This window comes from Oratosquilla oratoria, chromosome 1, assembly GCF_046742065.1.
Source record: "Oratosquilla oratoria isolate Oo_2021 chromosome 1, ASM4674206v1, whole genome shotgun sequence".
Classification (NCBI taxonomy): Eukaryota; Metazoa; Arthropoda; class Malacostraca; order Stomatopoda; family Squillidae; genus Oratosquilla; species Oratosquilla oratoria.
In genome coordinates this window covers 11,097,516-11,124,554 of record NC_134777.1, presented here as the reverse complement: position 1 = coordinate 11,124,554, position 27,039 = coordinate 11,097,516, and the positions used below count along the sequence as shown (strand labels likewise).

The window sequence follows — 27,039 nt, the reverse complement described above, 5'->3', positions numbered from 1 at the left end:
GCCAGCTGTTGTTTGCGGACGACACTGCGCTTGTGGCAGGATCGGAGGAGGGATTGAGGAAGTTGGTGACAGAGTTTGGGAGAGTATGTGATAGAAGAAAGCTAAAGATAAATGTGGATAAAAGTAAGGTGATGAGATGTACAAGGGGTGAAAGTGGCAGTAGACTGGAAGTGAGCATTAAGGGAGAGCGACTGGAGGAAGTGGATAGTTTTAGATACTTGGGTGCAAATGTGGCAGGGAAAGGTGGAGTGAAAGTGGAGGTAGAATGTAGATTGAGAGAAGCGAGTAAATGCCTTGGTGGATTAAAGAGTGTAATGAGGAATAGACATTTGGGAATGGATGCTAAGAGGAGACTGTATGAAGGAGTGATTGTGCCAACAGCACTGTATGGGGCACAAACATGGAACATAAGAGAGGAAGAGAGAAGGAGTTTGAATGTGTTTGAGATGAGGTGTCTGAGAAGTATGATAGGGGTTACTAGGCTAGATAGATTGAGAAATGAGGAGGTGAGGAGGAGAATAGGGGTGGAAAGGGAGCTGGGAGATAGGTTTGATGAAAGAAAATTAGGATGGTTTGGACACATGGAAAGAATGAGTGAAGAAAGACTAGTAAAAGAGGTGTGGAAGGCAGATGTGGAGGGAGTGAACATGAGGGGGTGTCCTAGGATGAGGTGGATGGATGGGGTGAAGGGGGCTTTGGGGAAGAGGGGAATGTCTGTTGAGGAAGGACGGGAGAGGACAGAAGACAGGGGTGAATGGAGAATGGTTGTATATGGATGATGTTGTGATAGCATGAGGTGGAATGGGCGGGTGGATGGGGGGTGAGGTAGTATGTGTGAGCAAAATTTGAAGCAGCCCGAAGGGATTTCTCCCCGTCCTCTCATTTTATGCAATGGGAGGACGGAGAGGGGGGGTCGCCGATTTAATGAAGCGGCCTTGCTGTGGATGTGCTGTGTCTTGCGACACTGCTTCTGACCCAGGGCAGTGGACAAGGTGCAGGGATGACCCATCATTCAGGAGGTGCTAAGATAAGAGGGAGGGTGGAGGGGTGTGGAGTGTATTCATGGATGGAATGGGTGGGAATGATTTTATGCCTTTTTCTTTTTGGCTACCCCCCTTGTAAGGGGGAAAAAGCCTTGGTATATGTATGTTCTATGAAGTGAAACTCAAGGGAAAAATTATCATATATTCTAATGATGATGATATAGTTTAACATCATAAACTCCCCCTATCAGAAGGCTAGGATGATGCGCCTTACAGAGGACTTTTAATAAAACAAAGAATCTTTCTAAATACTCCATACAAACACTGATTACCTCTGATAAATTGTTTATATCATGTCATCAATTAAAACCCAACAAAAAAAATTCTTTATTATCTATGATTAATAATGAAAAGTGGTATCCCATCAAAATAATCTTCATTTAGCAAAACATCAAAAATGTTTAAGCCAAACATTACTGCTGAACAGCTCTTGAGGTAATATTGTGAATTAGCAATGAAATGCCATGGTTTGGTTACTCGGAAAGAACAAGTAAAGAAAGATTAGTAAAAGGTGTGTGGAAGGGCAGAGGTAGATGGAGCACACTTGAGGGGAGGATGAGATGGATGGATGGGGTAAAAGGGGCATTAGTCCTATCTTTGACCAGCAGAAATGTCCACATAGGCTACATTGTTGGTTGTGTGTGATGAGTTTGGTGTTTCTTAAGATAAGACGTGTGATGTTTCTGCTCCACAGTTATCTTGGTTCCATTAACATTTTGTCACCATTTCTTCCTTTCCTAAGTGCCCTTCTCCCACATGTTGTGGTGAATCTGGTGGGTCTTCATGTTGCATTTCAGAACGTCCTTATAGCAGAGCTTCTGTCCTCCTGGGTAACCAGTCTGACATCCTCCTAACATAACCTGTCCACCTGAGTTGTGAGGCTGTGATGATCTCTTCTACACTGATGATGTTGGCTCTCTTCAGAACAACTTCATCAGGGATTTTGTCATACCATTTAAAGCTCCAGAGTTAGCACACATGTCTAAGTTGAGTTTGAGTGATTTTTCCTGTTGCCCTTTCAGAAAGTAGATCGTTTCTGTGGTCTACAGCAGTGCTAGCAAAACAACTTTGTTCTACACCTTAAACTTGGTGGCAAGTCTGATGTCATGTTGTGACCACAGTTGTTAGTGCAGGATACCAAATGATTTGTTGGCTACACAGATGCACCAGACCACTTCTGCATAATTGTCATGCCATATATATGAAACTGGGCCACCATGTGAATCAGTACCACTTCCACCTACCATATCCTGTTTTGTATCTGCCGATGAGCATAATATATACAATGTGAATGGGCTAATTTACAATATTACCTCAAGAGTTCCTTAGCAGCAACACTGGGTTACACAAATTTGCCTAATGAAATGAGAAAATTAATATTTTTTTCCCTATAACAAAATATTTTGTGAAAGAAATGTATATACATATATATTGGAAATAAGATTAACTATGCTTGGAAAATTTTAATTCTCCAAAGTGACAAATAAGGGCAAATCATCAATATCCCTTTTCCCAATTAATCTGGTGGAGAAGGGGAAGACCATTTGTGAAACGTTCATAGTTAGCAGCAAAGGAGGTGCTGATATTTTCTGCCTGACTTACTCCCGCAGTGTGTGGGGTTACAACAACCTGAAAAGTTAAATACATGTTTTAACAAGTGAAAACATATTCAAACATACAATAACAAGTGAAGGTAAACCTCCCTTGTAAGGGGGGGAACCCTTAGATATATGTATGTATATATCTAATGTGCTCATTTACATACCGTACATCTTATCAATAAACTTCTTCCCCCCTGTATGTACTAGTTTCAGTTTCCTCAAATCAAATTCATATTTTCTTAGCCCAAACTCATCCCATCTGAGTGAAATAGTTTCATATTTGCCTATGTCTTTAATATTCCCAGACCAGGCCCAAGATCTCTACATCAACAATTGAAATTCTTCCACTTTAAACAAGGAGATCTGACATCCAATGACTGATCCCCTCCACCTACATTCAGTTGATGATAACAAAGTAGTTCCACACTATCTACATACTCAGGGCTTCTTTCCCCTTATAAGGGAGGTAGCTGAATCAGTGGCATGCACCCATTCCACTCCTTCACTACACTTGTTTCCCTCTCATTATAACTCCTCTTGGATGAAGGGTCCCCATCTCCTCACTGTCAGGGCCAGAAGCAGTGCAGCAAGACACTGTACATCCTCAGCAAGGCCACTTCACTTAATCAGCAACCCCAACTCTCCATCCCCTCATGCAGAAAATAGAGAAGATGGGGAGAAATCCCTTCAGGCTGCATCAAAGTATCATCCATACAGCCATTCTCTACTCACCCCTGTATTCAGCCTTCTCCCTACCTTGTTCAACAGTCATTTCCCTCTAGCTCAAAGTCCCTTTCACCCCATCCATCCATTTCATCCTCGGTCATCCCCTAAAGTTCATTCCATCCACACCTGCCTTCCACACCTCTTTTGCTCATCTTTCTTGGCCCATTCTTTCCATCTATCCAAACCATCCCAATACTCTTTCATCAGCCCTATCTGCCATCTACTTTTCCACCCATGCTCTCCTCCTCACCTCCTCATTTCTCACTATCCAACATTGCAACCCCTATCATACTTCTCACAGAATTCATCTCAAACCCATTCAAACTTCTTTCTGCTTCTCTCAAAATCCAGTGTTGTTGGCACAATCACCTCTTCATATAATCTTCTCTTTGCATCCATTCCCAGATGCCTTTTTCTAGACATTTTTCAATCCCTCAAGACATTTACTTGCTTCTCATAATCTAAAATAAGCTCTACCTCAACTCCTCCATTTCCTGCTACATACAACCCCAAATACTTTAAATGTCCACGTCCTCCAGTCTCTCTCCTTTAAGACTTGCTTCTGACTTGTTGCCATCCTCTCCCTTTGTGCATCTTACCACCCTACTTTTATCTACATTTACTTTCAACTACTACAATTACTTTCAACTTCTATCTCCATTTACTTTCAACTTTTGGAAGTTCGCTGGCTGTGCAGGTTAGGGCGTCGTTACTTGCAGCGAAGGTCGAGGGGATGGCGGTTCGAATCCTGCCAACAGCAAAGATGAACCAAGGGCATGGTTCATTAAATTCCACGCTACAAAGCCCTCTGTGAGGGGCACCGTCCTATCCTTCCAATAGGGGGGAGTTTGTGACATTCAACCATATCATCATCATCACTTTCAACTATCAGAAGCCTTCCCAAACTCCTTCACTTAGTGCCTGAACCACTTCCATACGGTGATGCCTACGTAGGCGGCATGAGGAGCAAGTGGGTATGCGATGATGCCAACGTCGGCATCTTGATTATATTTATTGTAGTCGTACCTACGTAACCTCCATTCTCTCTAAACTGGCTTCATCATATTTTCTATGGTTATCAAAATTCACGGGTGAAAGAGAACGAACAATTGAGCACTGACTTTATTTTTTACAATGCAATTATTATGACGCAACATCGCACGTCTGGCAGCATTAGCTGCCAGACGTGCAATGTGCCCCGGAGTGAAGAGGTTAATCCCTCCTTTGACCCTGCTACAAGTGCAGTGAAAATTGAACAAATCCAAAGAGCAACCACAATAATGGCCCCAACACTTTCAAACCTGTCATATGTGGACAGACTGGTTAAATTGAAATTACCAACTTTGGAACAAAGAAGAGAAAGAGGCAAACTGCTGACCATTTACAGAATCATGAAAGGCACAGAAGTCCTTGATAGAGAGGACTTACTAAACTGGGATAAGAGAAATATAAGGGGACATGATAAGAAACTCAAAGGATAATTATAGAAGAAATCTAAAAAAAAAAAAAAAAAAAAAAAAAAAAAAATCCACACAAAGTGGTGGATATCTGAAACAAATTGGATATAACAAGTGTGTGCAAAAACTATACACAAATTTAAGAGCAAACTAGACACTGAGAGATAAAAAGACACGACCCCACGAGCATAGCTCCCCTTCCCATAAGATACAACTAGGTAAACAACAACTGGCTCACCTCCCACTTCTCTCCATTATCTTTAACCACCTCCAATTCTCTGTCCATTACCCTCACATTGACCTCCCATACCACCCCAACCAAATCTAATTAGGTTAATTGGAAATTAAAGGTAAAGACAAAGTTGGAACTGTACATGAATTTGAAGCTGATGATGATGATGATGATATGGTTTAACGTCACACACTACCCCCTATTGGGAAGCTAGGATGGTGCCCCTCACAGAGGGCTGTGTAGCGTGGAAATTAATGAACCATGCCCTTGGTTCAACTTCGCTGGTGGCAGGATTCAAACCGCCCTCACCTCGACCTTCGCTGCAAGTAACGACACCCTATCCCGCTCGGCCAGCAAGCTTTTGAAGCTAGATATGATAAATTGGAAGGTAGGAGACAGGACCCAACAAGTGTTGCCAAAGCATGTACCCACTCCCACCCACGTCCCTTCTGTCCTGTTTCCCGTTTCCTTTTTTTGTATACTACAATTAGGAATAGACATTTGGGAATGGATGCTAAGAGGAGACTGTATGAAGGAGTGATTGTGCCAACAGCACTGTATGGGGCACAAACATGGAACATAAGAGAGGAAGAGAGAAGGAGTTTGAATGTGTTTGAGATGAGGTGTCTGAGAAGTATGATGGGGGTTACTAGGCTAGATAGAGTGAGAAATGAGGAGGTGAGGAGGTGAACAGGGGTGGAAAGGGAGTTGGGAGATAGGGTTGATGAAAGAGTATTAGGATGGTTTGGACACATGGAAAGAATGAGTGAAGAAAGACTAGTAAAAGAGGTATGAAAGGCAGATGTGGAGGGAGTGAACATGAAGGGATGTCCTAGGATGAGGTGGATGGATGGGGTGAAGGGGGTTTTGGGGAAGAGGGGAATGTCTGTTGAGGAAGGATGGGAGAGGACAGAAGACAGGGGTGAATGGAGAATGGTTGTATATGGATGATGTTGTGATGCATGAGGTGGAATGGACGGGGCGATGGGGGGTGAGGTAGTATGTGTGAGCAATATTTGACGCAGCCCGAAGGGATTTCTCCCCGTCTTCTCCTTTTATGCATGGGGGGACGGAGAGGGGGGATCGCTGATTTAATGAAGCGGCCTTGCTGTGGATGTGCTGTGTCTTACGACACTGCTTCTGACCCAGGGCAGTGGACAAGGTGCAGGGATGACCCGTCATTCAGGAGGTGCTAAGATAAGAGGGAGGGTGGAGGGGTGTGGAGTGTATTCATGGATGGAATGGGTGGGAATGATTTTATGCCTTTTCCTTTTTGGCTACCTCCCTTGTAAGGGGGTAAAAGCCTTGGCATATGTATGTATGTATGTACAATTAGGTAAATACAAAACAAACATCAGTTTGGAGTTTCTTCACAGAGAAATTTATGGGAGGACCTTAGAACCTCTGCTAGTTACTTTGGAGTTACAGGTTTCCAGTCAGTGAAACTTGGTGCAATTATTATTACTATTATCTGTCTGAAACCTACAAAACATATCAGCAAGGGGAAGGGGAGGCCTAAAGGATATACATTAACCATCAGTGTTCTAACTGGACAATATCTTGCTAAGGCTCTCATAGCCTGCATGGGTCCATGGCACTCCCACTGATCTCTCTGAGAAGAAATGTCAAACTTTTTGCTGTTTTAAAGTGAGCTTCTTTTTGTCTCACTACAATGAGAAAATCAGTTGCTAGTGGTCAGCTCTTATGTCAAAAATTAGACGGGAAAGAGTTGGCATTGAGAAAGAGATCTTGGACTCAGTCTGGAGAAAATGCCAGATCCCTGGAGCTACACCTCCAGATGAGGGTGACAATATTCATAATTTTGGAAGAAAGGGTACTGGTGAAATGATTCTCTTCAGTCTTATCTGCAGGACTTCTACATGTAAGTATTCATCACCAGTTCCAACACATACTAACCTTGGGATGAGTCCACAATGGACTACTTTCATATAGAGGCTCCTTTTCAAAGACATCCAAAACAGCACCAGAAATCCAGCCATTGTCCAGTGCCCTCAAAATGTCTTCTTCTGTAATGACATTTCCTCGTCCAATGTTTATGAGGACAGCAGATTTTCTGTAGGATTAATATTTCATTAGTGATAGCATATATTATAGAGAGTATCAGCACAGACTTCAGTGGTAAAAGTCACTTGTTATAATAATTACCTCAAGACATCCAATACCATCAACTGTCATTTATAATTAATCAAACTTTTTACCAAAGAGTGTGAATATGATTTCTGCTGAGTCGCTGGTTCTTATCTTTCTTGTCTTCATCCCCTGAATTTTCAGTTTCTTCCTTTGCATTCCATTATCAAAAGTCTCAACTGTAGATGGTTATTTATAGACCTTACCAATGGTAAGAGGTGCCAAAATAAGAGGGAGGGAGGAGGGTGGAGGGGAGTGGAATATATAGGAAATGGAATGGGTGGTAGTGGTTTTTATGCCTTTTTCTTTTTGGCTGCCCCCCGTGTAGGGGGGAAAAAGCCTTTGGTATATGTATGTGTACCAATGGTAAAAAAAATAAAAATACAAAATAATGATAATACATACATACATACATATACCAAGGCTTTTCCCCCTTTCAAGGGAGGTAGCCAAAAAGGGAAAGGCATAAAAACACTCCCACCCATTTCATCCCTAAATACACTCCACACCCCTCCCACCCTCCCTCTCATCTGAGCACCTCCTGGATGACGGGTCATCCCTGCACCTTGCCCACCGCCCTGGGTCAGAAGCAGTGTTGGGGGGGGACTGTGGGTGTGATGGGGATGGAATGGGTGGGAGTGGTTTTTATGCCTTTGTTTTTTGGCAAAAGCCTTTGGTATATGTATGTACATACATACATACATATACCAAGGATTTTCCCCCTTACAAGGGAGGCAGCCAAAAAGGAAAAGGAATAAAATCATTCCCACTCATTCCATCCATGAATACACTCCACACCCCTCCACCCTCCCTCTTATCTTAGCACCTCCTGAATGACGGGTCATCCCTGTACCTTGTCCACTGCCCTGGGTCAGAAGCAGTGTCGCAAGACACGGCACATCCACAGCAAGGCCGCTTCATTAAATCGGCGACCCCCCCTCTCCATCCCCCCATGCATAAAAGGAGAAGACAAGGAGAAATCCCTTCGGGCTGCGTCAAATTTTGCTCACACATACTACCTCACCCCCCATCCCCCCGTCCAATCCACCTCATGCATCACATCATCATCCATATACAACCATTCTCCATTCACCCCTGTCTTCTGTCCTCTCCCGTCCTTCCTCAACAGACATTCCCCTCTTCCCAAAAGCCCCCTTTACCCCATCCATCCACCTCATCCTAGGATGTCCCCTCATGTTCAATCCCTCAACATCTGCCTTCCATACCTCTTTTACTAGTCTTTCTTCACTCATTCTTTCCATGTGTCCAAACCATCCTAATACTCTTTCATCAACCCTATCTCCCAACTCCCTTTCCACCCCCGTTCTTCTCCTCACCTCCTCATTTCTCACTCTATCTAACCTAGTAACCCCCATCATACTTCTTAGACACCTCATCTCAAACACATTCAAACTCCTTCTCTCTTCCTCTCTTATGTTCCATGTTTCTGCCCCATACAGTGCTGTTGGCACAATCACTCCTTCATATAGTCTCCTCTTAGCATCCATTCCCAAATGTCTATTCCTCATTACACTCTTTAATCCACCAAGGCATTTACTCGCTTCTCTCAATCTACATTCTACCTCCACTTTCACTCCACCTTTTCCTGCCACATTTCCACCCAAGTATCTAAAACTATCCACTTCCTCCAGTCCCTCTCCCTTGATGCTCACTTCCAGTCTACTGCCACTTTCACCCCTTGTACATCTCATCACCTTACTTTTACCCACATTTATCTTTAGCTTTCTTCTATCACATACTCTCCCAAACTCTGTCACCAACTTCCTCAGTCCCTCCTCTGATCCTGCCACAAGCGCAGTGTCGTCAGCAAACAACAGCTGGCTCACCTCCCACTTTTCTCCATTTTCTTTAACCATCTCCAATCCCTGACCCACTACCCTTGCATTTACCTCTGCCAGGGCGACATAACACATCCTTGACGAAGTCCCACCTTTACCTCAAACCACTCACTCTCTCCATTTCTAATCCTGACACAAGCTCTACTACTCTCATAAAAACTCTTGACAGCTCCTAGAAGCTTTCCTCCTATCCCATATATCTGCATAACCTCCCACAATGCCTTTCTGTCTACCCTATCGTAAGCCTTTTCCAGATCCATAAAAGCCCAAAAAACATCCTTCCCCTTTCCTATAGCTTTCTCACATATTTGTCTTACCACAAAGATCTGATCTACACAACCTCTACCCGTCCTAAATCCACACTGTTCCTCACCAATTACTCCCTCTGTTCCTCTCCTAATCCTCTCAATCAAGATCCTCCCATAAGCCTTCCCAACTACACTTAACAAGCTAATCCCTCTGAAACTACTACATTCACACTTGTCCCCTTTTCCCTTGTAAAGTGGAACTATACAGACACTCCTCCAGTCCTCTGGCACTCTACCCTCTCCAGCAAACATTAAATAACCTCACCAGCCAGTCCACTATCACTGTACCTCCTTTTTTATTGGCTGCTTGTTATTGTGGCAAAGTAGCAAGCAGTTGATACTTTAGGGTCTATATGGGGCGCCCCTACGGACCAGAGCCACACACCCCGTCTGGGGTATTGGCTGCATATATATGTAATAATAATAATATAAAAAATCCTATCCAATAATAATAACTGAGTAATAAACTCGACAAACCTTCCTGGCTTTCACCAGGAATGTTTGCTCTTCCTAGTAGGTTAGTTGGTTAAGAACCACCTCAGTGTGCAAAATTATCAATGCATAAAATACAAATAACGCATGAAAACTGCTCTAGAATTACAATAATAACTGCTGCATCAAATGCAGTGACCAAATATCTACAGCCTCACAGTGGCTGGCCATGAACACCATCCCTCCCACTGATCTCTCTAAGAAGACACTTTGGACGGATGTGTTGTAATAGTGGGACAGTTTCTGTCACCAGTTTCTGACACTTGGTCATTGGATTGTGCCCAAGGTATCATTGTCACTTTTGGCTGTGTTTCCTACACCTTTTCACATTGGGCTAACACCAGTGACTGTTTCCTTCCTCCTTCTACTCTAAACTGGTGACACAGAAAACATTCCCACTACAACATAGACAAGAGTCCCATGTTTCTTCTCGGAGATTTCTATGGGATGACTCAAGAAATGTTGCAAGCCACTTCTGCCTTCCACTCTCTTTACTAGTCTTTCTTCATTCATTCTTTCCATATGCCAGGGGTGGCAAAACCACAGCTCTTTGACCTTTAATATGTGGCTTGTGGAAATATGTTGGCTGATCTTTTTTCATCACATACATACATACATACATATACCAAGGCTTTTTCCCCCTTACAAGGGAGGTAGCCAAAAAGAAAAAGGCATAAAAACCATACCCACCCATTTCATCCCTAAACAAACTCCACTCGCCTCCACCCTCCCTCTTATCTTGGCACCTCTTGGATGACGGAGTTAACATAAAAGTTATCACAGTTAACATAAAAGGTAAAAAAAGAACATTTTCAACCTTTATAATTTATAATCAGTTTTGTTCATGCTTTGTGGCTCTCAAATGTCTGAACTTTATTGAATGTGACTCTTACATTAAGCATATTTGGCCACCCCTGCTATATGCCCAAACCATTCATATTCTTTCATCAACCTAATCTGCCTTATCTCATTTCTCACTACCCATCCTTGTTACACACACCATACCTCTCAAACACTCAACTCCACACCATACCTTTCAAACACTCAACTCCAAACTCACCAACTCATCACATATACACTACAATATTGCTGTTGTTGTTATGGAATATAGTTTACTAGTGCATCTATTGTTATACACTAAACACTACAGTATATATATACATTAAACAATTTGCTTCGAAAATACATGTTTTCTATCTCACCTAGCAGCCTTGAGGGTATCCCCACCCAAGATGCCATTTGTTGTTGGAGTTGATGGCAATACACTGATTATATAATCACATTCTGCTAACATGTGGGGTAATTCATCTCCATGCCTGTAAAAGTAATACTGTTGCTGTAACTGTTGCTACATGCATTACAAATGTTAATAGTTCACTAAAATATCAACAAATATAATCATGAAGGTGCAAGAAAATTACTAGTCTCTAAAGATCAGTCTTACAGTCTGGCCAGTTACAATCCCCAACACTATCAAACCAATGTCCCAATTCTCTCTTGCAGGAGACCTATAGCCCCCAAGAAGCCAGCCACGGGTAGTTCAGCCCTAAAAACACTCAATTTTGTGTTGCTCTCTGAAAGCATATTAATCAACCATAACCCAATTATCTCTTGCAGGAGACCCTTTTCTCCCAGGTAACTGGCAACAGCAACCAAACTGGTCTACAAGTCATTTAAGGAAGAAATATAGCACTGTTGTCTGCATAGGGCGGTTGGTGAAGAGTAAGATAAGGTGTTCAGTGTATTCTATGAGGTGATTGCATCTGGGGTGGTCAGAATTAGTGGTCAGGCCTGTTCTGTGTTGGTACTGTTTCAATGCTAGTGTCCTGGATGCAAGCATGCCAGTGTGATTTTTATCTGATATGGGAAAGTTCTATTCTGTGGGGCATATGTCCGGGGGTGATGTTGGTGGAGTACTGAAGTTCAACACCAAAAATAGCAAAGTACTAGAAATTGACAATAGCTGCAAAAGACCATCCTTAAACTATTCCTTGGGAAGTGAACCCATTACAATAGCAAAAGAGGGGAAAGACTTGGGAGTACTGATGAAAGATATGCTGTCACCTGACAATTCATCAGGAATGTGGGAGAGACATACAAACTGCTGCATAGCTCCCTTCCCGTATAATACAACTAGGTAAATAGAAGATTTGAGTGACATCTTCACTATATGGATGAAGAGATAATGAAAAAACTCCTTGAAACCCTGATCCATCCAAGACTGGAATATGTATCGGTGGTATGGTCCCTACAGAGAGTGAGGGATATAAGCAAGGTCGAGAGAATACAAAGGGCAGCTGCAACCAAACTGGTCCCTAGCCTGCCAGATAAACCATACAAGGAAAGATTAAAAGCACTGAGTCTGTCAACTTTGAAAGATTGAAGAGAAAGAGGTGATATGATTACAGTATTCAGGTCACTATAGGGGATTGTTGCATTGACAGGAGAGATCTCTAGATCAAGGATGGGAGGGCTTACGAGGTAAATTAATAAAGACCACATGTCGAAAGGATGTGATAAAATACAGTTTCCCATACAGATGTATAAATACTTGGAATAGCTTAGAAGGTGATACAGCCCAAGCTCAAACAATACATGAATTCAAATCTATATATGATAATTGGAAATCAATTATATAGATTAAGTTGGAACTGTACACAAATTTGAGGCTAGGTGTGACAAAATTGGACAGTAGGAGACAGGATCCAACAGGCATTGCTCCTCTCCTGTATACTACAATTAGGTAAATACAACACTAGGACATCATTCAGTCTCCTGAACTCCCATCTCCAGGCCCTACAGGAATGTCACACATAGCAAAAACATGGATTAGTGACCCATAACGGGGTTGGATGGCCATTGACTAAAAAAGTTCATCTGTTCTTTTGACAGTTTTCTTTTTCGTCCATCTGGGTATCCAACATGCCCTGCTCACTGGTGGGTGACCAGTGGAGGAACCAGTTTAATTGCAGCAAGTAGTACTGGGTTACATGGTACCACTACAAGGACAGCTGCCTCACTTGACACCATGTTCAGTACATGAACTTCAGGTTAAATATGATATATTGGCGAGTAGAAGACAAGACCCAATGATCATCATCCTTTCCTGTAATACTATAATTAGGTAAATACACCAGTTGTCCTCACTACAGTTAAAATATCCGACAAGGACTACATTTTTACTTTGTCTTCATATGGAATCATTTGTCACTGGCTTAAGTGTAGTAGAAGGGGAGTAGTCAGTAGTTGTAACCTTGCCTTGTGTGCAAATGTTGGGGAAATTCAATCTACATTTATAGAGGTTTCTAGCCATATCCAATGACTGAATGTCAGCTTCTTGAGGCTGCAGTTCCAAACAGAGGTAAAGAGGTTGACAAGTTTTGAAGATGGTCATCAGAGAGATGACTCTGCCATCCATCTTGCAGCACCACCTTGTGCAAGAACCTATCATTGGTATCTAGTTTTGATAAATCCTATCAACTTAACTACTCTGATTAAATTTAGACTAATGCATGGCAATCTAGCTGAACTATGAGGGGAGGGAGTTTCAGACTTGAGGCAATAAAAGCTTCTCTAAGAATGACTTATCTGTAGATCTGTTTCTTTTATACTAATTTCCCATTTTCCAACAAAAATGTATCTTTACTGACTAGAAAAGTAAAAAATTAAATAAAACAAAATAAAATAAAATACTGATGAATTACTTACCAATATTTGTCAACATTATGAGACTTTTCCTCTGGGGTTGGGAGCTTTGACTTGTATCCGTGTACCACAGTTGAAAAAGCCTTCAGAACCCTAGCAACTATATAAAAATTACTATTGACACAGCATACAAATATTATCATACAATCATCTTTAATCAAGTAACAAACAAACCACATTCTTCCAGCCACCCTTTATGCCCTCATTTTTTCCTACAAATGACTGAACAAGCATGAGGATACATGATGTAGAGCAACTCACTTTCGTGTCCAATGTTACCAATACCAACAATGCCCACAGTGATGGATCCAAGGCAGCGATATGCTATCATTGCTTTAGTTTGTACCCACTTGCACTTCTTCTACTTGATCACATGGAGGAAAGAAAAAAAAATCAACTGTAAAGATTGCAGAAAAATAACATATACAAAGAAATATAAATGTATGTGTATATATAGTTTATATGTATATATGGAGGTGAGCTGGTAATGAAACTTTAAGGCTAGAGTATGGAGTTTTATTCAGAACCAGATGTTTTGACCTTTAGGGCCTTCTTCAGTAGATTCAAGACAGGAGAAGAAATTAAAGCCATCAACACCCTTCATCCAGTGGGGTAGCCCCTCCCATTGAGACCTGATGATCAAGCTGGACCTTGCTTCTGTTCCTTTCTCCTACACTTGCATACATATATACATATACAAACCAAAGGCTTTTTCCCCTTTACAAGAGAGGCAGCCAAAAAAAAAGGCATAAAAACCACTCCCATCTATTCCATCTCCACATACTCCAGTCCCATCCATCCCCCCTCTCTCCCTCCCTCTTATCTTGGCACCTCCTGGATGATGGGTCATCCCTGCATCTTGCCCATTGCCCTGGGTCAGAAGCAGTGTTGCAAGACACAGCACATCCACAGCAAAGCCACTTCATTAAATCAGTGACCCCCTCTCTCCATCACCTCATGCAGAAATGGAGAATACAGGGAGAAATCCCTTCGGGCTGCATCAATTTATTTTTCACACATACTCCCTCACCCCCTATCCCCCACCCACTCCACCTCATGTATCACAGCATCATCCATACACAACCATTCTCCATTCATCCCTATCTTCTGTCCTCTCCCATCCTTCCTCAACAGACATTCCCTTCTTTCCCAAAGCCCCTTTTACCCCAGCCATCCATCTCATCCTAGGTTGCCTCTTCATGTTCACTCCTTCCACCTCTGCCTTCCACACCTTTTATTAATCTTTCTTCATTCATTCTTTCCATGTGTCCAAACCATCCCAATACTCTTTATCAACCCTATATATAGTCTTTGCCCCATACAGTGTCATAAAACCAATTGTGCCTTTATGTAGGACTCATTGAGTCCATCCCCAGATACCTATTTCTCGTGATGCTTTCCCTTCCCCAAAAAGACATTTACTTGCTTCCCTCGCTCTACAGTTTACCTTCACTCCCACTCCACCATTCCCTGCCACATGTTAACATGGTTATTATGGTGTGGAGGCGTCTATGTTGTGGAACCTCCCCCAAACCCCCAGCATGGAAGTGTCATGTTCACACCGTGATCATGATGATGCATCTCTTTCACCGTGACCTACATAGACGTGGGCCTAAGCATAAAGCGATGTAGGGCTGGCAGCGGAATAACAACGAACTCTTTATTCACCACGACCCTATGGGTGTGAGTACTACACACAAAGGTACTCATGGGTCGACAGCGGAAGGGTACGAAATCTGGGCCTTTTGCCAGCAGAGGTCAAAGGGCACGTAAATCAAACCAAGCAAGGAAGTAGAATCCCCCCTTTTCCTTGCCATACTAACTTTTAGGATAAGATATAAAATAGTGACTATACTGTAAGCCCTCTTCACACAAGAATAAAGATGCTAGTGAAATGTGTGGAATTGGGTAAATAGAAATAGGACAATTTAATTAGATGTATGTTGGCACCTGTGTCATGGCACTGGTGTTGTACGGTTGTAGTGTAAAATAGGAGGGCAAGCACTTTTTGCAAGATTACCGCGCCCGCACTCTGTTCTCACCGATTAATTAGTAAGATTAACTCGTATAATTATAGACAGTAAATTTTAGTGATTGCACTCCACCTTCTTTCTTTATCCCAGTGAAGTTAAATTATCCATATGAGGCTAATTGTCGACCTAAAAATCTGGATTGCAGGAACTACTCGAATCCTGGGTTATGATTCGATGTATCAACTCAAATACAGAGCCTAGGACGTGACAGAAGGAATTGAGGGGCAAGCTGACACAAGAATCCCTTGGCATCCCTGCAGGTGGCACAGATCCCTGGGAGCAACTTCGGTTGCCCTGGGCTTGGTGATTCATTTGGTAGTGATGAAATGACATTTTAAATTGATAACAAAAGTTAATAGTCAAATTATCCTTATCATTTTGGGAGGAGTTGCAGTCACAGTCGAAGTCGGAGACGAACCTTTAAAAAATGAAGAGTCGGAGTAGGATTCGAGGATTGGACAAGCAACTCCACACCCCTATACCCCAGGTGGCCACAGACACATGTATACCAATTACATACATACATATACCAAAGGCTTTTTCCCCCTTATAAGGGAGGTAGCCAAAAAACAAAAGCATAAAAACCACTCCCACCCATTTCATCCCTAACGTGCTCCACTCCCATCCACCCCCTTCCCCTCTTATCTTGGCACCTCCTGGATGACCAATTACGAGAATAAATTGGGAAGCTTTCACTCAAGCGACAGAACAACACTTTGAGACACTGAAGAGTACACCAATCACAGAGACAGATACTGCTGTGCACACCTTTAACACATACATACATATACCAAAGCCTTTTTTTTTTCCTTACAAGAGAGGTAGCCAAAAAAACAAAGGCATAAAAACCACTCCCACCCATTCCATCCCTATCATACTCCACTCCACTCCACCATGGGTTATCCCTGCGTCTTGTCCACTGCCCTGGGTCAGAAGCAGTGTTGCAAGACAGCACATCCACACAACTTTTAACACAACCATACAAAATGTAGACAAGAAATACACCCACAGAGGCAATAGAAAATCACACAGCCCTACTTTAACATCAGAAATTCAAGGCCTCATTAGACACTGACATTCAAACACAACACCCCTACCCTCAGAACATACTAGACCAAATACAATCACTTACCACTGAGATCAACAACAAAATACATTAACAAAAAGCACTAAATTGACAAACCTTAGTCAACACAATTATGAAACAAATACCAAAAAATTGTACAAGACACTCAAGAGGATTACATTATTCGACAGTAACACAACATACTCTCACACAACAATAACCACAACAATCAACTTACCCTCAAACAGACATCAAGCAAACACTCTCATAAATCACTTTGCACAGATAAGCCATCTCATCCCTCACCCTAATGACAAATGCATCATTCATTGTAAGAAAAAAAAATTCTCCATAGACCAGACTATATGCCATTCGTAGACAGCCAGATGAAGCATATTACACATAACCTCTAGCACTCATCCACTTATGATCCTGACAGTATAAGTGACATTCACCTAAAACACCTCATAGCATACATGCACTCACCAACATTACAAACTACAGCTATTCATACAACACCATACTCATACCCAACACTTTCAAACCTGTCATATGATGAGAGATTGTCAAAATTGAATTTACAGATTCTGGAACAAAGAAGAGAAAGACGTGACCTGCTGACCATTTACAAAATCATGAAAGGCATAGAAGTCCTTGATAGAGAGGACTTACTAAATTGGGATAAGAGAAATACAAGGCAACATAAAAAGAAACTCAAAAAGGACAATTATAGAAGAGACCTAAAAAAAAAATTAAAAAAATCCACACAGAGTGGTGGATGTCTGGAACAAACTGGATGAAACAATAGTGTGTGCAAAAAATATACATGAATTTAAGAGCAAGCTAGACATCGAGATACAAAGATGGGACACCACGAACATAGCTCCCCTTCCCATAAGATACAACTAGGTAAATACATCTTGGAGACCAAAACACTTAGAATAATCTCACCAGCCACTTGACTATTACTCCTCCACAATTTCAGTGGTAATACAAAAGAAAATATATCAGTTATAAAGCATTCATCAAATTCAAGACAATGCATTTAATAAGAAAAAATATTAACATCCAGGAGGTGCTAAGGTAGGAGGGAGGGTGGAAGAGGGAGTGTATTTAGGGATGGGATGGGTAGGAATGGTTTTATGCCTTTTTCTTTTTGGCTACCTCCCTTGTAAGGGGGAAAAAGCCTTGGTATATGTATGTATGTATGATTAACATTAAAGAAAAAATCAATAAGAAATTAAATTATTGAAACAGAATAAATAGAGCTACAAAAGTAAAACTTACCTGATATTCAAGCGAGTCTCGCCATGACCTTTCATGATTAATGATCTGACCCACAGCATATTCAGCCATCAGCTGGGCAAACTGGGCCTCTACAAACCGAGTGATTGGGTAGCTTGGCTTGGGCTGCAAATAAAATAGATAATTAATTTCCATTCATAACTACCCATCAGCCCAAGATTGTAACCTCTGATTAATGAAACTACTTAGTATTCTATCAATATAGCAAGGGTTTTTTCCCCTTAAACAGGAGTTAGCCAAGTCAAAATCCATGCACCCACTTGGCAACTTAGCAGCAGTCAGACTAGAATAATAAGATACTTCCAGTAGAATGAGCTAATTTTAGTTTTTATCTATTTTTATTGTATTTAACAGAAAGATACCCAAAATAGTTATTTTATGACTATTAGTAATATCACTTACTATTGGTCATAACAAATCTATTTTGGGTATCTTTGTTAGGTCATAACAAATCTATTTTGGTATCTTTATGTTAAAGACAATAAAAATAGATAAAAACTAAAATTAGCCTCTTCTACATGAAAAGGATCCTATAATTCTACTCTAAGTCATTTGATTCAGTTTTTCAGTACATCTTTGATGTGGAATTCATTAACTCTATCTTGATTAATCCTTTTCATACCAAAAAGTATTTATTCTTTCTAGCTCCCAGAAAATAGGAGCCTGAGCAAAGTGATTCAATGAAACAGGTGTCAGAGAAAATCATCTCGCCACCATAGTTTTTCTAAATGCCATCAATATCCTCACATTTATATGGAGGACAGGAGAGGACAGAAGACAGGGGTGAACGGAGAATGGTTGAGTATGGATGATGCTGTAATGCATGAGGGGGAGTGGATGGGGGATGGGGGTTGAGGGAGTATGTACGAGAAATAAATTTATGCAGTCCAAAGGGATTTCTTCCCATCTTCTTTTCTGCATGAGGGGATGGAGAGGGGGGATTGCCCATTTAATGAAGCGGCCTGGCTGTGGGTGTGCTGTGTCTTGCAACACTGCTTCTGACCCAGGGCAGTGGGCAAGATGCAGGGATGACCCATCATCCAGGAGAGCCAAGATAAGAGAGAGGAAGGAGGGTGGATGAGAGTGAAGTATGTGGGGATGAAATAGGTGGGAGTGGTTTTTATGCCTTTGTTTTTTTGGCTACCTCCCTTGTAAGGGGGAAAAATCCTTTGGTATATTTATGTATGTATATGGAGGTGAACTCCACATTGGACACAAGATTTCTTCTGTTCAGCTTCAACTATTTCCTTTTTTACAAAAGATAAAGGGATCACAAGAAAGGACTGTCCCCTTCCTCTTCCTCCTAACAAACTATCTACTTAGGGAAAAAAAAATCCATTATGTTCTGGATCTGGTGTGGAGAATTATTGGGTAAAGGTTGAATAATGCTGGTGAAAGTACCGCTTCTTGGAGGACTCCAATTTTGAGTCTTTAAGTCATAGGAATTTGGTTGTTTTGGGTTACTCTGCACTGTCTACCAGCTATGAAGCTTGTTAGCTATTTCTTGTTGTTGTTGTTGTACATATATATATACCAATGGCTATTTCCCCCTTACAAGGGAGGTAGCCAAAAAATAAAGGCATAAAATCCACTCCCACCCATTCCACTCCCACATACTCAACTCCCAATCACCCCCTCTCTCTCTCTTATCTTGGCTCCTCCTGGATAACGGGTCATCCCTGCATCTTGCCCACTGCCCTGGGTCAGAGGCAGTGTCGCAAGACATAGCACATCCAGAGCAAGGCCACTTCATTTGATTTAATGGTTATTGTTGTTATAGATGTCTCTATGATCTTTTTGTTTATTACAAACAGATGAAAACTTTACCAAATGCTCTGTTTATGTCTATTGCCATCATAACTGTTCTTTCTGGTGGACTGGCCCTCCTTGAATCCATGTACGTTTGAGGAGATGGGTACTTTAATTACATTTCTTTCTGTGATCAGTCTTTCCACCATCTTGGTTATGGGGTTGCAATGAGACTGGTCTATAGGATGCTGTTTTTTTTTTGTTTTGTTTTTTTTTTCAATATGACTATTTTATGGGCTCTTCCAGATTGCTGTAATTTTGTAGTACAACCAGGAGTGGTTGAAAACATCAGTCATGGCCTCTCATAGCCTGAAAGCAACAGTCTGGGCTAAAGTGTTCTAGATAGATATTTGAGATTTTATTTGAGTCATCTGAGTGGGAATTTTCCAATATCTTACTTGCCCTTTCCATATCTTTGTTGGAAAAGGAAGGAATGGTACTCTCCAGGTTGATTTTCTACATCACTAGTTATTTTCCTATTTTCTAGAATTGTAGATTTAATTTTTTTTTGGAGAAGTGCTTTAACATTGTTTATAGTTTACGGAATATCAAAAGAATAGGAGACAGGACCCAATAAGCATTGGTCCTTTCCTGTATACTACAATTAAGTAAATACATCTCTTAGTTGTTTTCCCATCTACTCTATTTGTGTGCCTTCCATAGTTTTCTTTCTTCTTCTTCTTTGTTTTGTGATGGCTTTGTTTTGTTGTTGTAGAAGTTCTTTTGTTCTGTGAGTTTAAAGTTTTATTCTCCCCCCTTTTTTGTGTATGCGGGTGGGGGTGAGGGGAGTGTGTAGGGGAGGTATGCTTTTAACTGATTTATGGCAACAATCTCCAAGTTCTTTTCTATTCCCTGTGTAATGTTTCCAATTAGCTTTTTTATATTTGGTGAATCCCAGGAAGGATTTTCACTGTTGGGAAGAGAAAGGTTTGAACATTAGTAACGAATATTTCAACCACCTGAGATTTCCATATATCATTCTCATTTCCGAGACAGCAAGACTTACAAAATATGCTCAATAATCTCAACAAGGGAAGCCTCAGAGCAGATTTGAAAATAAGCAAGCAGCTATAGTACTTGATGGTGAGAATCTTGAAGTTGAAGAGAAGAATGTTTTAGACCAATGCTAAAACTGACTAAAGATAATGTTAAATGAAACAGAAAACATTAATGTGACTGGTTAGAAAATGACAAATATAATAACACCATGAGTCTCTACCTTAGTGCAAAGTTTACAATCTGTGTCAAATTCACGTCTCAAACTTTTAAATTGACAAAGGTGATGGAGACAAAACTAGGGAGTCCACTAAGAGCAAGGGAGATATAAATGCCAAGAACAATGATGAAAGACTGAAAGAGGGCAAATTGGGTACGAGAACATATTGTAAAGAGATTTTGTGGAGGTGATAAAGGAGCCGAAGTGGATTTGTGGAAAAAAAAAAAAGAATGGGAAATGAAACATGGAGGAGGGAGACCAGATAAGTAGTAGAAAGACAAGACAGAAGTTAATAGGAGTGATGTGCCATAGAACAGTAGTCATGCAACTCAGGGAAGTGGCTGAGAGATGCTCTTGATTGGCATTAGATTCCAAATAGCTGACTGATAGACAAATCTATCATGTCTGTAGAAAAAAGTATTGCATATGGGTAGAATATTTAAGTATCACCTTATCTTTGAAGTAATTCACCACTCGTTCCACTCCTGCCCAGGTGCCATGTGCCCAACGCAGTTTTGCCACATGAGGTGCTACCTGATGATTAGATAATAAATACTTAGAATAAATGTTACACAGGTATAGTCACTGTGGTTAAATGTGCAAATGTATGATGTGGTGCTAAAATCAATGGCAATTTTGACACACCTATCACAGTATAAGTACAAATATAAAATTAGCTTAATACATGCCTAAAGCCCTTTCTTCATTATAAAGGGAGTGAGCAATTCAAAGTACACACCCACACCTATTTCACATGCATTAAAACTTATTTCATGCCCCTCCCATTTCACCACTTCATAGATGAAGCATAATCCCTGCCCCCCCCCCCCTCCCAACCAAACTGATTGGGTTGAAGGCATAACAGGGTCTGACAGGACAGCTGTAGTTAATTCATCATCACTGATTCAGTATGTGGTGAACTCCCTCCTCAACCACTCAAAATAATCTATGGAGCTGATAACACTATCCCTTTGTGCTCCATCAAATTTTTATCAATTCGCATATTCCCTCCATTCATTCCTACCTTTTGCACTCTTTCTTCTATGCTCTAGACATTCCTTATGCATCAAAGGCCCTATCTATCCCATCCATCCACCTCAATTTTGGCCTTCCTCTTTAATCTACTCCATCCATTTCTCTCCACATTCTTGTGAGCCTTTCATCACTCATGGGACCAGCAACAGGTACTTGCTTGTGGTGGTCCTTCAAGATGGACATTGCAGCTGCCCATTTTCAAAACCTTTAGGAAAAGGGCAGGATGCTTTTTGGTCCTTTAAGGATTTGGAAAAGGCTTATGATAGGGTAGACAGAAATGCACTGTGAGAGGTCCAGATATATGGATAGGAGGAAAGCTTTTAAGAGCAGTCAAGTTTTTACAAGAGAAAGCCTGTGTTAGAATTAGAAATGGAGAGAGTGAGTGGTTTGAGGTAAAGATGGGACTTCACCAGGGAAGTGCCATGTCACCATGGCTGTTCAACATGTACATGGATAGGGTGGTGTGAGAGGTAAATGCAAGGGTAATGGGCAGGGAATTGAAGATGGTTAAAGAAAATGGAGAAAAATGGGAGATAAGCCAGTTGTTGTTTGTTGATGACACTGTGCTTATAGTAGGATCAGAGGAGGGATTAAGAAAGTCAGTGACACAGTTTGGGAAGGTATACCACAGGAGAAAGTTGAAGGTAAATGTGCAAGGTGATGAGATGTACAAGGTGATGAGATGTACAAGGGGAGAGGATGGGAACAATTTAGAAGCAAGTAATAAGGGAGAAAGACTGGAGGAAGTGGATAGCTTTAGATACTTGGGGCCATATTTGGTGGGAAAGGGAGGAGTGGAGGTAGAGGTAGATTGTAGATTGAGAGAAGCAAGTAAATGCCTTGGGGGATAAAAAGTGTAATGAGAAGTAGACATTTAAGGAATGGATGCTAAGAGGAGATTGTATGAAAGGATGATTGTGCTGACAGCACTGTATGGGGCAGAAACATGGAACATAAGAGAGGAAAAGTTTCAATGTGCTTGAAATGAAATGAAATGAAATGTCTGAAAAGTGTGGTAGGGGTTACTCTGACTTGCCACTTATTATTATTATTATTATTATTTTTTTTTTCATAACAACAGCTAACTATCAGTAACTGTTCCCCTCCTCCCTCTTCTTCCTTATCCTCTACCTATTTACACAGACAACATGTCAAAGTTTCTTCCCAGGGAGATCTTTGTGAGGGCCCAAGGATGACTGTTTGCTGCTGTGGTTCTGCTGGTTTCCAGTCAGTGAAACTATATAAAACATTATTGTTATTATTATTCTAGGTGGAACTATACCTGTGCATACAAATGTATAATTAACAATCATATATATTCTAAAGGAAAACATTCATGTGTCTCAAACAAACCTGTGCAATGATGTTATTATCTGCGAGTAAAATCTCCATATTCTGCAATGTTCCCTTATCTTCACTGGTCAGGTCTTCCAAGCTGTTGCTTTTCGGAAAATCTAATGAATAAACACATACATCAACAAGAATACAAATAAATAAATAAATGCATAAGAACATGAAACTAAAATACAAACAAATAAATAAATATACATGAAAAATAAACACGAAAAAACAGAAAAGTTATGTGCACAGCTACTAAAAGACATTAGAAAGTCCTATAACAGTTCTGTCACATTTTTCACTGTTGTTTAATACATTAGACTACACACTATTGAAGATCATAAAAGTAGCTTTTCATAACACAGGCAAGATAATGGGAAGAAAAAATCAAAGAATACTTGATCCACCCTAAATTAAATTATACAGGAGGAGGAGGAGGAGGAGGGTGGGTGGGGGGATGGGGAGTGAGGTAGTATGTGTGAGCAATATTTGACGCAGCAAGAGGGGGTTTCTCCCCGTCTTCTCCTTTTATGCATGGGGGGGACGGAGAGGGGGGTCACCGATTTAATGAAGCAGCCTTGCTGTGGATGTGCTGTGTCTTGCGACACTGCTTCTGACCTAGGGCAGTGGACAAGGTGCAGGGATGACCTCTCATCCAGGAGGTGCTAAGATAAGAGGGAGTGTATTCAGGGATGGAATGGGTGGGAATGATTTTATGCCTTTTTCTTTTTGGCTACCTCCCTTGTAAAGGGGAAAAAGCCTTGGTATATGTATGTACTATCAATCATTATTATTACTATAATTATCATTATTATAATATCTATCATTATTATGTATCTTGCTAGTGGGCAAGATGCAGGGATGACCCATCATCCAGGAGGAGCCAAGATAAGAGGGAGGAAGGAGGGGGTTGAATGGGAGTTGAGTATGTGGGGATGGAATGTGTAGGAGTGGATTTTATGCCTTTGTTTTTGGCTACCTCCCTTGTAAAATAAAAAAGCCATTGGTATATGTATTATCATTACAAAAATCTAATGGTAACAACACTGTTAATGGAGTAATTGGGTCTTTAAATTTCTTGGACAGTGAATGTTCCCCCAACTCCATGAAATCATCCAACTTTAACAATAAATTTTTATCCAACAGCACCCAACAGTTTTATCTAGACTTAAACCCATTCATACAGGCCTTTCCAGCTGAATAAAATCTTCTGGCATTAGATACAATAAATATGTGCCCTGAACCACCTCCTCTCATACTACTGTACTAGTAAAATGTCTATCTATATACCAAATGGCATCTTCTCCTTTATGAGGGAGGTTGACAGCCAAGACACACCCATCCCCACCCATAAAACATTTCCCTTTTACCTTAGTTCCTTGTGGAAGAAGAGTCACCCTGGCCCCTGCCCATTGCCTGGGTCAGAAACAATGCAGCAAGACACAGCACATTCACAACAGGGCCAGCCACTGTGCTTACAAGGTAACCCTACCTTCTTGTCCCCTCATCCAGTAATAAAGAATATGTGAAGAAATCTCTTTGGGCCGCATTAATTTGTTTTCTATTCACAACCATTTTCCATCCATACCTATCATAAGAATGAAGGACACTGCAAGAGACCATAATACCTACACTAGGTAGTTCCATATCCATTACCATCTGTCATCTCCATCCATAAAGTTGTCTAACTGTTTCTTAAAACAACCAATAGTTTCAATGCTCACTACATGGTTACTAAGTCTATTCTATTCGTTGACCCTATTAGTAAACTAGTTCCTCCCTATTTCCTTCTTAAATCTAAATTTGTCCAGTTTAATCCATTACTGCTGTCTTAACATGATGACCTTGTTTGCATCACCCTTGTTAGTCTGATCCACTTGAACACCTCTATTAGATCACCCACACTATGTCATATGTGTCTTTCCAGAGTGTAAATTAAGGTGCCTAAGCCTGTTCTCGTAAGACAAATTTCTGAACCCTCTGTACCGATTCTACTGAATTTATATCCATTCTATAGGAAGGAGACCAAAACTACCACATAGTCAAGGATGGGTCTAACTAATGCCAGATACAGTTTGATAATTACCTTTGCACTTTTATCTGTAACCTTCCTAGCAATAAAACATAATGCTCTGTTCACTCTATTCCTGACATTAATGCAGTCGGGACTCACTAGAACTTCCAAGTCTCTCTTGCACTCCATTCCCTGCTACATGAGACCTTAAATACTTAAAACTATTCACTCCCTCTTCCCTTTCTCCTTTGAAACATACCTCCAGCTTGCTGCCATCCTCACCTATTGTATATCTCATCACTCTTACCCACATTTACTTTCAACTTCCTACTATTGCATACCTTCCAAAACTCAGTCACTAGCTTTCTCACACCTCTGACCCAGCCACAAGTAGTGTCATAAGCAAACAACAACTGGCTCACCTTCCACTTCCATCCAGCTTCTTTAATCATTTCCAATCCTCTCCCCATTACCTTCACAACTACCTCCTGTACCACTCCATCCATGTTGCACATTGAACAACCCTGGCACAGCACCTTAACCTCATACAATTGACACCATTTCCAACCCTAACAGTTCTAATATTCATGTAAAAGTTTTTTGAATGACCTTATATTATATATATATATATATATATATATATATATATATATATATATATATATATATATATATATATATATATATAAGATAAAGACATACTTAGATACTATCAATATCGAATATAAAAAAAAAAAAAAAAAAAAAAAACATCGCCGCAGACGCGAACCTATTGGCGTCACAGTTTAGTTTTCGTAAGCCTGATTAAAGTCAGGTCATGTTCAGTTAGGTTAGGCTATGTTAGGTATTCCCAAATATCAGCTAGGTTTACAAATTAAAGAAACACTGACGGCTATACCAATCGAATTTTATATCATATATGGTAAAGGCGATACCGTTATGCTGGCGATTTACAACACTTTCTACATGTAACATGAGGAAAATTCAAATAATCCTAGAATGTGTCATTCTTGCATCTAGTGTGAAAATTATCCATTATATTAATCTGGGAAACTGCAAGTCTCACCCAACTATACTTACTTTTCCAAACATCTTTAACAACTGCACCAGGTAAAACTTCTTGTGCTTTTTTACTTAGTTCAGGAATTGTGGAGATAACGTGTACTGTACGTCTGTGAGCCATGATGTCTACCCCACGTAGAGCTACCCATCCAAGTGACCCTCTTCTAAACGGTTGCTAACCACATACTGAGAGGTGGTCTTGCATCTGATATAGGTGTTTCAAGGGCAATTGTCAACTGAGCATATCACGGTCGTGACATTTTCCGCACCATCTTCGACAATAACACTGAGAAGCAATTTTCATAAAAGTTTTGTTTCTCTTTTTTTGTGCGTGTTAAACACAATTTTACGCTGGTTCTATATATGTATTTTTTCTACTGTCGACCGTTTTAGTGATATAGAAATTCATACTGAATAAAGAAATGTATTGGATACGGGAAAATACACAATTGCCCCTTACATTTTTTTTTCAGGTTTATACTATCATCTAGGAGGTGCTAAGATGGGAGGGAGGGTGGAGGGGTGTGGAGTGTTTTCGGGGGTGAAATGGGTAGGAATGTTTTTGTGCCTTGTCCTTTATGGCTACCCCC

General features: G+C 40.8%; 1 protein-coding gene across 1 annotated transcript; it reads right to left on the bottom strand.

Annotated features, from left to right (window-relative positions):
* Positions 1 to 781: 781 nt before the first annotated feature.
* LOC143032118 (glyoxylate/hydroxypyruvate reductase A-like) lies at positions 782 to 26,784 on the bottom strand. The gene is made up of 9 exons (XM_076196578.1): positions 26,468 to 26,784; positions 23,389 to 23,489; positions 21,451 to 21,534; positions 17,958 to 18,080; positions 13,833 to 13,932; positions 13,575 to 13,671; positions 11,069 to 11,182; positions 6,977 to 7,133; positions 782 to 2,672 (listed from the first exon to the last, which is right to left on the bottom strand). The coding sequence occupies exons 1-9, from the start codon at positions 26,568 to 26,570 to the stop codon at positions 2,541 to 2,543; spliced, it is 1,011 nt and encodes a 336-aa protein (XP_076052693.1). The 5' UTR covers positions 26,571 to 26,784; the 3' UTR covers positions 782 to 2,540.
* Between the last annotated feature and the right edge of the window lie 255 nt (positions 26,785 to 27,039).